The sequence below is a fragment of the Sus scrofa genome, chromosome 2 (assembly GCF_000003025.6).
Source record: "Sus scrofa isolate TJ Tabasco breed Duroc chromosome 2, Sscrofa11.1, whole genome shotgun sequence".
Taxonomy (NCBI): domain Eukaryota; kingdom Metazoa; phylum Chordata; class Mammalia; order Artiodactyla; family Suidae; genus Sus; species Sus scrofa.
This window is the reverse complement of record NC_010444.4, coordinates 97,674,235-97,688,495: the sequence shown is the minus strand read 5'-3', so window position 1 is coordinate 97,688,495 and position 14,261 is coordinate 97,674,235. Positions and strand designations below refer to the sequence as shown.

The 14,261-nt window shown below is 35.0% G+C and overlaps 1 protein-coding gene across 2 annotated transcripts in view; it reads right to left on the bottom strand.

Annotated features, from left to right (window-relative positions):
- The window catches only part of POLR3G (RNA polymerase III subunit G), a 42,144-nt gene continuing 28,123 nt past the window's right edge, over positions 241-14,261 (bottom strand). Inside the window, exons 6-8 of one of the 2 annotated variants that reach the window (XM_005652940.3) lie at positions 10,623-10,702; positions 6,018-6,164; positions 241-2,746 (exon numbers count right to left, since the gene is read on the bottom strand). In XM_005652940.3, coding sequence (XP_005652997.1) covers positions 2,660-2,746; positions 6,018-6,164; positions 10,623-10,702 — 314 coding nt within the window. In that variant the 3' untranslated portion in view covers positions 241-2,659. Of the gene's footprint in view, positions 2,747-6,017; positions 6,165-10,622; positions 10,706-14,261 lie in introns of both variants that reach the window. The other variant, XM_003123778.4, reaches the window with a different exon arrangement.

Genomic DNA, 14,261 nt, shown 5'->3' with positions numbered 1-14,261 from the left:
AACAAAGTCTTCTGAATTTCTCAGCATTGTCTCAAAAGCCATTACTTTGTTATCACAACTTTAATCACCTGGAGTTCTGTTGTTGATGGTGGTTTGCTCAAGAACATTTGATACTGGCTTCCCTGCTCAATAATTAAACAGTTGTTTTACCAGGTAAAATTAGTATTAACAAATGAGCTTTCTCTATGAAACATAATTCAGGGTCAATATAAAACATCTTAATATAAGACAAAAAGGACACAATTTTTTAAGAATTTAATGTGTAAACAAGTACAGAAAAATAAACATTATAGCAACAAAACAGTTTTGCATCTTATATAGAAGTTTTAAAGTTATTTCACCAAGTATTTAAGAAGCTAATCACTGCATTAAAGTTTACCTTCTTATAGAATAATTTCACAGTATTTGAGATTTTAAGCCAGAAAAACAAGATTCATGCTGGTAAAACAATCTGCAAATACTTCCTGCCTGTTCCCACAATTATTCTACTTTAAACTTATAAAATGATCTTCCAATGGGAGAAGACAGTGCACTTGATAGGGATGGCTGGGACCTCCCTGGGCAAATCCTTGCCCGAAAAGATGCCTTACCATCTGCAGGACTAAAGTGGTGGAGACAAACTGAAAGCAAGGAGAAAAGATTCCTCTATCTTTGGTATATTCGCCTGATTCAAGTTTTATCTGCAGATTTATAATTAAGTAAACAGAACCATAGAGATAATGTTCCTATAAATTACATGGTATTTGGCTACAGTACTAAGGTGAGAGAATAAGAAACTTAGGTTAATTATCAATTCTAAATAACTATTTGCTCATTACAACTGAAAACAGGATTCTACTCTTGAGTAGATTGCTACTTGAAAGTGTTTTATTCATGTTTTCCATTTAGAATCTTTAAAACTTTTGATAAGCTTCTTTAAATAAATCACAACTTATGATCAATGATCAACACAATACTGAACTAAAAATGGCCCTCACACGCATACTGAATTATCTGAGCAGGTATTACAATTGAGAGTGAAGAGTGATCTTTTTTCCTGAGAAAGCCGTGATAGAAAATGGCACAAGACAATACACATTTTCTCCAATTTTCCCCACCAGAATACAAGAAAATCAAATCACAATGTTATTTTGTAAGGAAAACGTGTTTGCAAAGAAAACTGTGTTCAACCACTTTCCCAGCTAAAATCTTTTTAGAGGGTGAGAACCAATTTAAGAATGATCGTTCTACAAGGTGAGAGTTTTTGAGTTTTTGTTTTTATAGAAAACTGTTTTAAGGCACAGAAAACTTAGCCAAGCTCAATTTCAAGGTTGAGTTTTTAATAGTAAAGGTAGAAATGGAATCTAGGGCTCTTACTCTCAGGTTAGAGGGTAATGGGTGTTATCTTCCCAAGAGGGAAAAATTATTTATTTCTTTTGGTGGATAATGTTAATAAATCATTTTTAAATATAAGACTTTCCTTGAAAATCTTTGGCATTTGTGAGTCGTTGGAGGCTGAAGTTTTAGCTATCCTCCCCTACCTCCCTAAAAGGCAGGGGAACTAGTTTTTAACTGTAGCAAAAAAAGATTAATCTTAGTTTCAAAATGACCTGAATTTTATCCTGTGGTGTTATATAAATCAATTGGACAGCTAAGTCCCGTGAAACATAACAGAGACCACTACACCTCAGAGATTTCATATACATGAGTTCTGCAATAAGATTTATATGACTAGAACTTACTCCACATTTAAGTACAAAATTAAGATGTCTTAGTCTAGTTTTTCATAAGCCAACTACTCAAAAATATCAAACTTACTACAGTGGGATGATGAATTCATATATTACATGGTATGAAGTTAGCCCCAATTCACATTTTTGTTTTTTGTTTTTTTGGCCACACCTGTGGCATACTTAAGTTCCTGGGCCAGGGACTGAATCCAAGGTGCAACTGGGACCTAAGCCACAGCTGCAGCAATGCTAGATCTCTAACCTGCTGCACTACAGAGGGAATTCCCAATTCAGGCATCTTTAATATTCACCCCAGGTCTTTGTACTGGTTGAGATGTAAGCTGTGAAATTTATTTAGCTCAGATTGCCATTTTTCCTTGTGCACATGCTTCCAGTCACAAAACTTTTAATCTCATAAAATACACACTTAGAAGCGCTCAGGTAGGTTTATGTGGTCGTAACATAGTAGCACAGAACATACCATGTAAAAGTAAACAATAAAATTATGTTCAAGTTTCTTTGTTTTTAAAGTGCTCCATGTGCAGTATTAAACCGACTTTCAGATTAGAGAACTCCATTCTGATGACTAGTAGTAGTTTTAGAAAAGACTAGCAGTTAAACAGGAATAATTTGTTCAGGTATGAATACATAGACTAAAAGATGCAAAAACTATTTAGGCACATTCTAATCCAAATAATATTTAAAAAATCCATTTGAATACACAAGAAGGATGACAGAAGAGTTAAGAAGGAATGTCCCAGTGTCAGGGATTAATTGGTAAGGTAACTAGCATGTAAACATAAAGTAGTTCTCAGTGTTTCAGTAACAAGTATTTGTCCAACCAATCACGAACAAAAAAACTCATTCCTTATCAGAAATAAAACAGAAATACAAATCTGTACAAATGTTCAAAAGCTGATCATAAAAATTTGGGGGGGGGAATTTCACAGCTAGTAGGTTGCTTCATCCATGTTGTCATCACTGTCTGCACCAAAATCATCTCCATCTTCAAAGTATGAATTAATGTAGTCATTTTCCTAAGTGAAATAATATATTCCTCAGTACACATTAAAAGAATGAGTAGTAACATTAAAGAACATAATTGCAGGCTGTCCCTTTACTATAACTTTATAAATACCAAATTTAGGTAATGAGAAAATAATGCTAGGCTTAAAAGAAATCTCTGCTATTTCAATGCTTTAAACACATATTAACTTCACACATATACCTGTGGTGCTTTCTTCCTCTAGGCCACCATCTCCTACTAACTATTCTCAGGCACCATCTAGCTAAAGGAAGATAAAACGGATGCCCATTATACCTTAGTAGAATGATGTATCTAAATCTTTACACCCTAGTGGGAGGATACATGGTTTAGTTAGCTAAACCACTAAACACTTACTCCAAACAAATGTTTAAACACTCAAGAAATGAAGCCAATTTACATCAACATTCATTCATTCAACTACACCAGAACAGATTTTCACAGAATGCATAGCTGAGCAGAAGCACAGAGATCTTTGCTTCCTATCAAAGACCTCAGGATACTAAATCAAATATAGAAGATGCCATATTACATTCCATCTAGGGCCCCTCATCTTCCTTTAAGTTAAGAGAGATTAAGCCCCTGGGAATACTCCAATTCTTATAGCTAAGACTAATATCCATGTAAATGACTCAAGGTATCTCTGCTTTCTATCAAAAATTCAAAACTCCTTTTTAGATATAGATGAAAAGAAATAGAGTTCTTAACAAATTGCAGTGTATGGCCTGTTTCTGAATTCCAACTGGAACAAGCAAAACATTTTCTTCCAGACAAAATTTGAACACTGTTTTAAAATATGACGGTATTAAAGAATTATATATTTTATTGTGTTAGGTATGATAATGGTATTGTAATTTTGTTAAAGAGCCCTTATTTTTGAGTACATACTGAAATATTTATGGATGAAAGGATACAATGCCTGGGATTTGCTTTAAAATAATCCAAGGCAGCTGGGGGATTGAAGTGGGGGGACTGGAGTGAATTGGGTGGATGAAAGAGTGATGGGAAGACTGGCGATGAGTTGAGCATTGTTAAAGCTAGGTGTTAAATCCACAGGTGTTTATATTGCTAGTCACTAGTTTTTGTATATGATTGAAATTTGCCATAAAAAATTAATCTCCACATCTCTACTGTCTATAGCAGGAATTATGATAGAGTAAGAAATACAGACTATTCTCAAAGTCTCCTGGAAATCAGCTTTTTTACTATCTGAATGGTGGGATTTTATATATAAATTTATATAAGTAAGAGAGATAACTTGTACAGTTTGTCCTCCCTAAACACTTAAGTTTTCCATACCCAGCTAAGACCCTTCCCATTTCCAGGAAGTTGGCCTGGGTTCTCTGGGGCCGAGGAATCTAACAGTCTGAAAATCTGGCTGGATCCTGGGGCCAGTGTACCAGGGACAGGTGGCATGGCTGAGAGCATTAGGTAATTTTGTGAGATTAGTAATCTTGATACAGGTACAAAGTAAGAACTTGTTGAAACTGATGGCTTAAATGGTTCTTGGCTTTTATATGAGCCCCTGCTTTTTTCTTTAGTTATAATATTCAAAAGACTGAAGAAAGAAAAAAGTCTACATTTTCTCACTTTTACATGTGGGTGTTACACAGATAAGTTGCTCCATTTTATTCTTCAAAACAAAACAAAAAAATGCTTATCAAATCCTCAATATATCAGGTGAGTTAATTAGCCATAATTTTTCATTAATTAGTTAATTGCTAAAAAGAGCAAAGAGAATAACTTCAAATCTAGAAAGGCTTTAATCAAGCTCCTCTTTTCATCCCTCACCCAGCCTCATACTCAAAACATATGTAATTTCTTTACTAAAGTAGATAGTTGTTTTTTAAATGAAATATTTAATACCACTGGTGGTGTTTAGGATTCTGTTAAGACCCAATACAGAATTCTGAAGTTACCAGAATTCTGATGTTTGCTGTTCTTGTCAGGATGGATCTTAATTTCAACACAGCTCAACCCAAGTAGACTTTATAAACAGGGCATTTCAAAAGTCAAAGAATATTCAGGAAAATTCCAAAAGAAGGGTAACATGCTCTAAAAATATTAACAAATAACCAGATGCTTCTATTAACTGGAATACCTTAGTGATGATTCAGAAATAGACTGATGAACAAAGTCCAGAAATATATCTAAGCAGATGTAGGAATCTAACAGCTGATAAAGGAGAATTTCAATCAATGCAAAAAGAACATTACTTAGTATATGAGGTAGGCAACTGGCTAGCCATTTGGAAACTGATAAAAATGGATCTATATCCCTCCCTGCACACTAATATAAATTTCACAAGAATTAAAATTTAATGCACAGATATTGCAGCATTTAAGAAAGATTTCTGGAGTTCCCTTCATGGCTCAGCAGTTAACGAACCCAACTAGGATCCATGATGATGCGGGTTCGATCCCTAGCCTTGCTCAGTGGGTTAAGGATCTGGCATTGCTGTGAACTGTGGTATAGGTCGCAGATGGGGCTCGGTTCTCACGTTGCTGTGGTTCCAGCGTAGGCTGGCAGCTGTGGCTCCAATTCAACCCCTAGCCTGGGAACCTCCTTATGCCATGGGTGCGGCCCTAAAAAAAGGGAAAAAAAAGATTTCTTGGAGCAATTCAGGGGAAGGAAAGATTCAGGGTGTTGTGTGAGCAGGTGAAATGAAGACAGTGGTTACAAGAATGTAGAAGACTCTCAGCCTAGGGTTACTGCACAAGGCGTCTATAAAGGCATCTATAAAGTCTCAAAGAGGCCACAGCAACAAACTTATTTTTTGAAATGCTTCATGTTTCTGAAGGTTGGAAATCCCAAAACCAAAACACTGAGTCTGACTCAAGTCAGATCCTTTAGGTTGAATTATAAAAGTTCTCTGTATGTCCTTAGGCACTTTGGGACTTGAAACCTGATGTACTGAAGAGATTCCCCTCCAGAACTACATGACTAAACCCTTAATTATCTGAACTGCCCACTTAAAATTATATGTAGATAAATCTTAGTTACACTAATCTGATCAATTTCCTTAACTGGTGGACTTCCACTTACAAAGCTGCCATCAAGTTATGCCTCCTACATCTCAATTGGTATCATTACAATTCCAATGCTATAATTCTCTTGATACCAAGGATTGATGCCAGTGATGATAATGTACCCCTGATTCCCATCAACTTGGTTTTTGTTTAAGTATTTACCATATATCTGATTCTGTATTTGATCATCTTTAAGCCTAGTAACTTTGTTACCCTCCCCAAATAGACCCTTACCTCTTCTTGCTCTTCTTCATCATATTCCTCCTCTTCTGCAGCATCATCGTCATCATCATCATCACCTTCTTTACTTTTCTCTTTGCTTCCTTCCTTTTCTTCATTTTCCTCATCTGATTTTTCACCATCACCTCTCTTTTCCAATTCCTGGCATAAATGCATTTAATTAATTTAAATGGAAACCACTAGACTCTGATTTCCCTGCTCAACCTCAGGTAAAGAGTTACCTATCACCTTAATCTAATCTTCCCTTCCCAACACCTCCAGACCACCACTTAGGACTCTGTGAGTTAATTCAAGAAAGGAGATACTGGCCTGTCATTACCCTGGTACTTTCTATGATTTTGATACTTCAAAAGTGGGTCTTAGGTAATGCTGGGATTTTGGCTCTAGATGTACAATGCTTTATTTTTATGATTTCTATGCTAACTCCTTCTAAAATAGAGTTGATTTGGTTTATACAGAAGAACTTTCAAAGTGTTATTTTGTTTTCCTCCTGACATAAAGAGAAAAAAAAGAATGTAATGATAACATTTAACTAAAATATGACTATTCTTAATCAGTAATCAGAACACTATTTTATAAATCTATAAATACTCTACAAGATATTTGCTCTGTAGATTAGATATAAAGAGAAAACAAGAGTTGCCATCGCAGCTCAGCAGGTTAAGAACCTGACATAGTGTCCTAAAGATGCAGGTCAAATCCCTGGCCTTACCCAGTGGGTTAAGGATCTGGCGTTGCCACAAGCTGTGGGCTAGGTCACAGATGCGGCTAGGATCTGATGTTGCCATGGCTGTGGCATAGGCCTGTAGCTGCAGCTCTGATTTGACCCCTAGCCCAGGAACTTCTGCCATGGGTGCATCCGTAAAAAGAAAAAAGAAAACATATTTTGCATTTGCAGTGACTACAATTTAACTATTCTATTATTGATTCTTAAATATTTATTTTTTAAAAATTCCTTTAAGTACATTCAAATTTGAATTTAAGGAAATCAAAGACAATGAAAGACTGTATCAGAAAGACTCAATTTTTAATAAAAATTCAAACTCCACTTTCCTGTCACCCTCCCTACTAAGATAGAAAAACTGAGACCGAAGTAATAGACATAAGATGATTTATCTTCATACTGACACATATTATTTTATATAAGTTATTACTACAATATACTGTGTGCAATTTTTCCCAACTGGCCATCCTTTGGAAGTAAACAAAATGGTATTTATCGATTTTTTTGAAGTGTCTATAAACACACACACATACACACATAATGATGCTATGTTAACATTAATTAATACACAAAACGTTTTTCTTTTTTAATCAAACTATAGTAAAAAGGCCTACAACCTGCAAGTTTGTGTTGTTCAAAGGCAACTATGATACTATATTTACTTAACTCTGTACAAGGAATATGCTATGTCTAAAAAATCATGCTATTAGCTATTACTTCATAATTAGCAATAGGATTTTTAAACCAGTTACGTATAATATTTTTTAGATAGAGAATTCATTCAGTGCTACATAGGGACTAGGAGATTTTTATTTCCACTACTGCCACCTCAAATATCTTTTTTCTTTTTGCCTTTTTAGGGCTGCACCCACAGTATATGGAGGTTCCTTGGCTAGGGGTCAAATGGGAGCTGTAACTGTCAGCCTATGCCACAGCCATAACAATGCAGGATCCAAGCTGCGTCTGTCACCTACATCACAGCTAATGCCAATGCCAGATCCTTAACCCACTGAGCAAGGCCAGGGATTGAACCTGCGTCCTCATGGATGCTGGTCAGATTCATTTCCACTGAGCCATGACGGGATCTCCGCAAATATCTTTAAATAACCTCAACTTTGTTACTACCACATACCTCCAAATCAAACCAATAAAATACCTAAATCAGTTAACAATTATCATATTTATGAAATTTAGAAAAAAGACTGCAGAGGCACACACATTGTCTCATTGTGTCATTCTTTTTGTGTTAAGCTATTGGTTTTTTATTTTTATTTTCGGCTCCACTAGAGGCATGTGGAAGTTCCTGGGCTGCGGATAGAACCTGAGCTACAGCAGTGGCAGTGCCGGATCCTGCTGAGCAACCATGGAACTCCAAGCTATTAGTTTTGATTCATCTACTTAGTAGTCGCCATAGATGTAACTACTTACTGCTACTACTTTACATGTGTTTCACTAATAATGTGAGCAATACAATATTAAAATACTTCAAAAACAGTTAATTTATGAATAGGAAATAGTTCTTCTGGTTTAAATACTATAGACCACCCTAGAGAGAGCCACCTACATTTGTATCATGCAGAATAAAAAGCTCAAATATTAGTTTACTGCTGTTTGATTATTCACACATTAATCATGAGATCTGACTATATGTCATTCCCTCTCCTCACAGAAGCCTTATTAAAGAAAACTTACAACTGGGAGTTCCCTTTGTGGCTCAGTGGTTAAGAAACCCAGCTAGGAACCATGAAGATGTGGGTTCGATCCCTGGCCTTGCTCAGTGGGTTAAGGATCTGGCATTGCTGTGGCTATGGCATAGGCTGGTGGCTGCAGCTCTGATTTAACCCCTAGGCTGGGAACCTCCATATGCCACAAGTACCACCCTTTAAAAAGCAGATAAAAAGAAGGAAAGAAACAAACAAACAAACAAACAAACAAACTTACAACTACTTTTGCTGAAGAAATAAACAATAATAGTCATCTGGAAGCTAACTTTGCTCTATTTTAGCCACTAACTCCTGGGGATTTCTAGACTTAAAAATTCCAGTTTTAACAATGTGTATACTGAAAATAAGGTGTTTTAATGTAGGAATAAGGAGACACAATTTGTTCTGCTGAGAAACCACATCCAATGGTCCAGATCAATCTTCCTTATAGCACATGTCATCTTAGCAACTTCTTTCCAGGAAGTTTTAAGAATAATCAGAATCTGTGTTCAATCAATATAAAATGGCACACCCATCCATCATTCCACCACAGTTAAACCTGAGAGTTATTGCTATTCCTTCAATAATCCTTCTGGCTTGATTTTCAGACATGCCATCTCTAGCTCAAGTACTGGTCAAAAATAAAATTTAATGAGTTTCTGTTACCATGCAGCTATGCCAACTTGGCTATGCAAGTAAAAATTTTAAAGCCTTGACTTCCTCATTGGTAAGTAAGGAATAATAATACCCATTTCTCTTTGTATTATGAAATCTTAAGGACATAATATATGTAAATAGCTCACCGAAGAGCCTGCTATATAAAAAGTTCTCCAAAAGTGCTAGCTATTATCCTTATCATCATCATCATCATCACTGTCAATGCAAGGTACTACATATATTCACAGTGGGAATAAATTGGTATAACCTTTATGAAGAATGATCTGTCAATCTTTATCCATATTATCCATATTTGCCATATAATACAGTATACACAACAACCAATCTCATAAATCCACTTCTAGTAATCTACCCTACACATGTGAAATGACAAACTTAACATGGATCTACCGCAGCACTGTTTATGACAGTGAAACACTAGATGAAACATAATGTCCATCAATAGGCTATTGATTAAACAAATTATGGTTCATTCTTGTAGTATAGATTTAGAAAAACAAAGATGAGGCAACTCTATACAGACTGACAGAAATATCTCCAAGATATTTTATGTGATAAAATAAAAAGGCAAAGGAGTATATTAGTCTACCTTGTGTCATTAAAAAAAAAAAAAGAATCTCTATTTTCTATGCATAAAATGTTTCTGGAAGGATATATAAGAAACCGGTAACACTGGTTGTCTCCAGGAGGGGAACTGGATGGATGACTAGGGACAGGGATGGGAGGGCATATTACCAATTTATTAATCTTATGAATTTTACATCTTTTTGTTTTTGAAATATTTAAAAATAAACATATAAATATTTAAGTTCCATAAACAGGATTTTCCCTGAATAGAATCTTCTATATTTAATATAAGACAGGGAAAAAAGCATTACATATATGTATACACAAATAGAAAAAAAATGAGAGATTTTTAAAAGATACACATTCATTTTTCTTTCCCACACATAATTCAAATGCGGGGGGTTGGGGGGGGGAGTTTCCATTGTGGCTCGGTGGTAATGAACTCTGACTAGTAACCATGAGGATATGTGTAGGATCCCTGTCCTTGCTCAGTGGGTCAAGGATCTGGCACTGCAGTGAGCCATGGTGTAGGTTGCAGACATGGCTCAGATCTGGCATTGCTGTGGCTGTGGCTCAGGCCGGCAGCTGCAACTCCAATTTGGCCCCTAGCCTGGGAATTTCCATATGGTGCAGGTGCGGCCCTAAAAAGCAAAAAAAAAAAAAAAAAAAAAAAAAAAGCCAGGGGAAAGAGGAATATGGTGGAAAAGGAGGCAGGCTGATAGGTGAATGGGAGAAAGGACAGGATGGAGCCCCACATTTCTCCACCAACAATGTGCAAATCTCTCTAATTACCATATATACCCTATGTGGTCTTGGTTCTGCCAAATGCACATGATATTAAAAAGTAAGAGAAAGTGGAAAGGTTGAAGGCAAAAAAGAGGCATGACATTTTTCCAGTATGTTCTTTTAGTAAGAAGAAAATCTTACCTCAATTTTTTTCAGTACATCTGCAGTATTAGTGAGTGAAGTGCCTTTGCCTGGATCTTTTGTCTTTTTGGATTTGGGGCCTGCTGAAGCAAAAAACCACCATTAACACATTCTTCTATGACAGTAACTGTGTATTACATTTCTTCATCTTTTAAGATGCCATCTAGCATGGTAGTATGTCATACCAGGCAGTCACATAATTTGCACGCTGAATTAGTTTTCTTAAAGAATAAACAAAATAATAAATCAGCACATGTCACCAATTTTCCATTATGAGGGATGATTATTACTTAATAGAATATTTTCTAAGGCTGCAACCAGGTATCTTGATAGTAGTACTGAAATTGTGAACTGGCAATTAATGTCATCAGGGCCAAAACTGCCTAACAATGTTCTTCAGGCAGGAGCACAAGAGGGCCAGTGAAAGGCTCTCACAAACTTATCATTTGCACTGGCTTTCTGTTCACTGATCACGAATTTTAAATATGGCAGTCTTACCAGATTTGGAAAAATAAAAAACAAACTTCCAGTTATAAAATAATGTAATCACAAAGATATAATGTACAGGGTAGGGAATAGGGCCAATAATATTATAATAACGTTGTATGGTGATAGGTGGTAACTAGACTCACAGTGGTGATCACTTCATAATGCATAAAAATATCAAATCACAGTGTTTTACAATAGAAATTAATATGATACGTAAGTCAACTATACTTCAACTAAAAACAAACAAGTGCAGAATAAATATGCATCTGCCAGTGGCTCAAGAGATGAGAAAAAGAGGTTATATTCAGGGCATCCCAGTATCACCTTTTGAATGAAGAGTAAAACAGTTAAACTAAACATACCCATCATATGAATATGAAAACTCAAAGTAATATAAGTAAAATGTTTTCATGGTTTTGGGATACATAATTTTTTAAGGCATATCAAAAATACTGCCTTTTGAGGGTACTCTGAAACTGCAGGGAATAGAGAATTGTTTCACATGTAGATTCCGCTAGTTTGTTACCAAAACATTATGGGATGTCCCACTGTGATCAAAAAGTATTACAGTTCTTTCCCAAAGTCAAACTAAACACCTAGAAATTGCTTAGTAACAAAGGAAAATATGGCTCAGAAAGTTGTAATTTTTGTTAAAGATTAACATTTAACCTCCAGAAGAAGAAATTTTAAGATTGTGGCACATGACCCATAATAGATGGAATTTATAACTTAGTGTGTTATACCAAATTGTCCCTCAGGGAATGACTGAGCTCAGAATTCTCAAACATACATATTAGTAAGGTTTTGCTCAAACGAAAATTATAAAAAATAGTTTGATTTAATGATGGGTAAATTTCTCTACTCCCTTTGACATCAAAGACTATTTAATAGGAATTGTACCATATACAATATCCTATCATATATGAACAAGCTCTCAATATATATTCTAATATTGATGCCAGAAAACATCAGCTTAAAAACTAATTTACTCACGTCATGAAGTCTTTTTCTCTAAGGAGCTTTTATCAAATTACTTAAATTTCATAACACAAATTTATTAAATGGATGTTACAGAACACAATAGGGTAAATAAGCTTATAAAAATTATTAATCTCTTAGCTAAGAAAGTCAGCTGCATATTCAACTCCACTAAGCAATTTTTGCTATGTATTATTCTAGTTATTCTTAAGGGCTAATCTTTTATTTGTAATTGGGAAAGAAATGTCCATTTACCAAAATTTGTTAAGACTGTTTTAATTCCAAAAGCTTTATATGATTTTGTTTTAATCTTTGGCCAAATATTTGCATATATTTGAATTTTTTCCTTTTAACACCTGCCAGTAGTTGGTTCTTCAGGAAACAAACTTTTTCAGTCTTTGGCTCTTTTTGGTATCGTTCATTTTCATGTACATCAGGGGAGGCCATTTTAACAAAAGAGAGAGTATAAGCTTACCAAAAATGAAACACAAAAATTATATAATACGCAATAAAAATGTTAGAGAAGAATAGAGAAAGAAAGTTTCGTTGTTTTGTTTTCAACAAATGAAAATCTTGATGCACTGGAAACTTTTACTAATGTATGTGTGATCCCAGAGATGAGCAGTTGGTGGGATATATTTGAACATTAATTCCTCCAAATCAGATACATTCTTTTCAGCTTTTTAAAGTTTGCTACAAATTTGTGATTCACTAGGACATGACCAATATCATCCATGCAAATGTTATTTTATTATGAAAGTAATATATTTGCTCAATAAAAGCCATGGTTATAAAAGACGGTAGATAAACTATCATATCTAACATACAATATTCTGTTTTCAATCAACCTAAATAGTCTTTGAAATAAAATAAAAATACTTCCATTTAAAATATTTGTCATTAATATTGTTAAAATGGCCATATTACTCAAAGCCATCTAAAGATTGAATGTAATCCGTATCAAATTACCCATAACATTTTTCACAGAACTAGAGCAGATAATCCTAATATATATAAATGGAACCATAAAAGACTCAGAATTGCCAAGGCAATCCTTAGGAAAAAGAACAAAGCAAGAGGCACACCTCTTCCAGGCTTCACACAATACTACAAAGCTACAGTAATCATAATCAAAATAGCACTATATTGGCAGAAAACAAACATATGGATCAATGAAACCAGAAAGGGAGCCCAGAAATAAACCCACACACCTACAGTTAATTAATCCATGACAACAAAAGCAAAAATATGCAATGTAAAAAAGATAGTCTTTTTAGCAAGTGGTGCCAGGAAAGTTGGACAGCCACATGCAAATTAATGAAGTCAGACCACACCTTCACACCACACATAAAAATAAACTCAAAATGGCTTAGAGACATGACACCATAAAAGACATGACACCATAAAAGAGAATACAGGCAAAACATTCTCTAACATAAACCATACCAATGTTTCCTTTGGTCAGTCTCGCAAGGAAATAATAAAATAAAATAAAAATAAAACCAAAAATAAACAAATGGAACCTAATCAAACTTATAAGCTTTCGCACAGCAAAGGAAACCATAAACAAAATGAAAAGACAACCTACAGATTGGGTGAAAATATCTGCAAATGATACAACCAATAAATGCTTAATTTCCAAAATATACAAACAGCTCATATATCTCAATAACAAAAGAACAAACCCAACTGAGAAATGGGCAGAAGACCTAAATAGATATTTCTTCAAAGACATACAGATGGCCAATAAACACATAAACACAAATTACTGGAGAAAGGCAAATCAAAACTATGAGGTACCACCTCACAGTGGTCAGAATGGCCATCATAAACATTCTACAAATAACAAATACTGGAGCGGGGTGTGGAGAAAAGGGAACCCTCCTACAATGTTGGTAGGAATGTAAGTTGGTACAGCCACTATGGAAAATACTATGGAGGCTCCTCAAAAAACTAAAAACAATGTTGCCATATGATCCAACAATCCCACTCCTGGGCATATATCCAAACCAAACTATAATTTGAAAAGATACATGCACACTTATGTTCACTGCAGCACTATTTACAATAGCCAAAACATGGAAATAACCTAAATGTCCATCAACAGATGAATGAATAAAGAAGATGTGCACACAATGGAATATTACACAGCCATGAAAAGAATGAAATAAT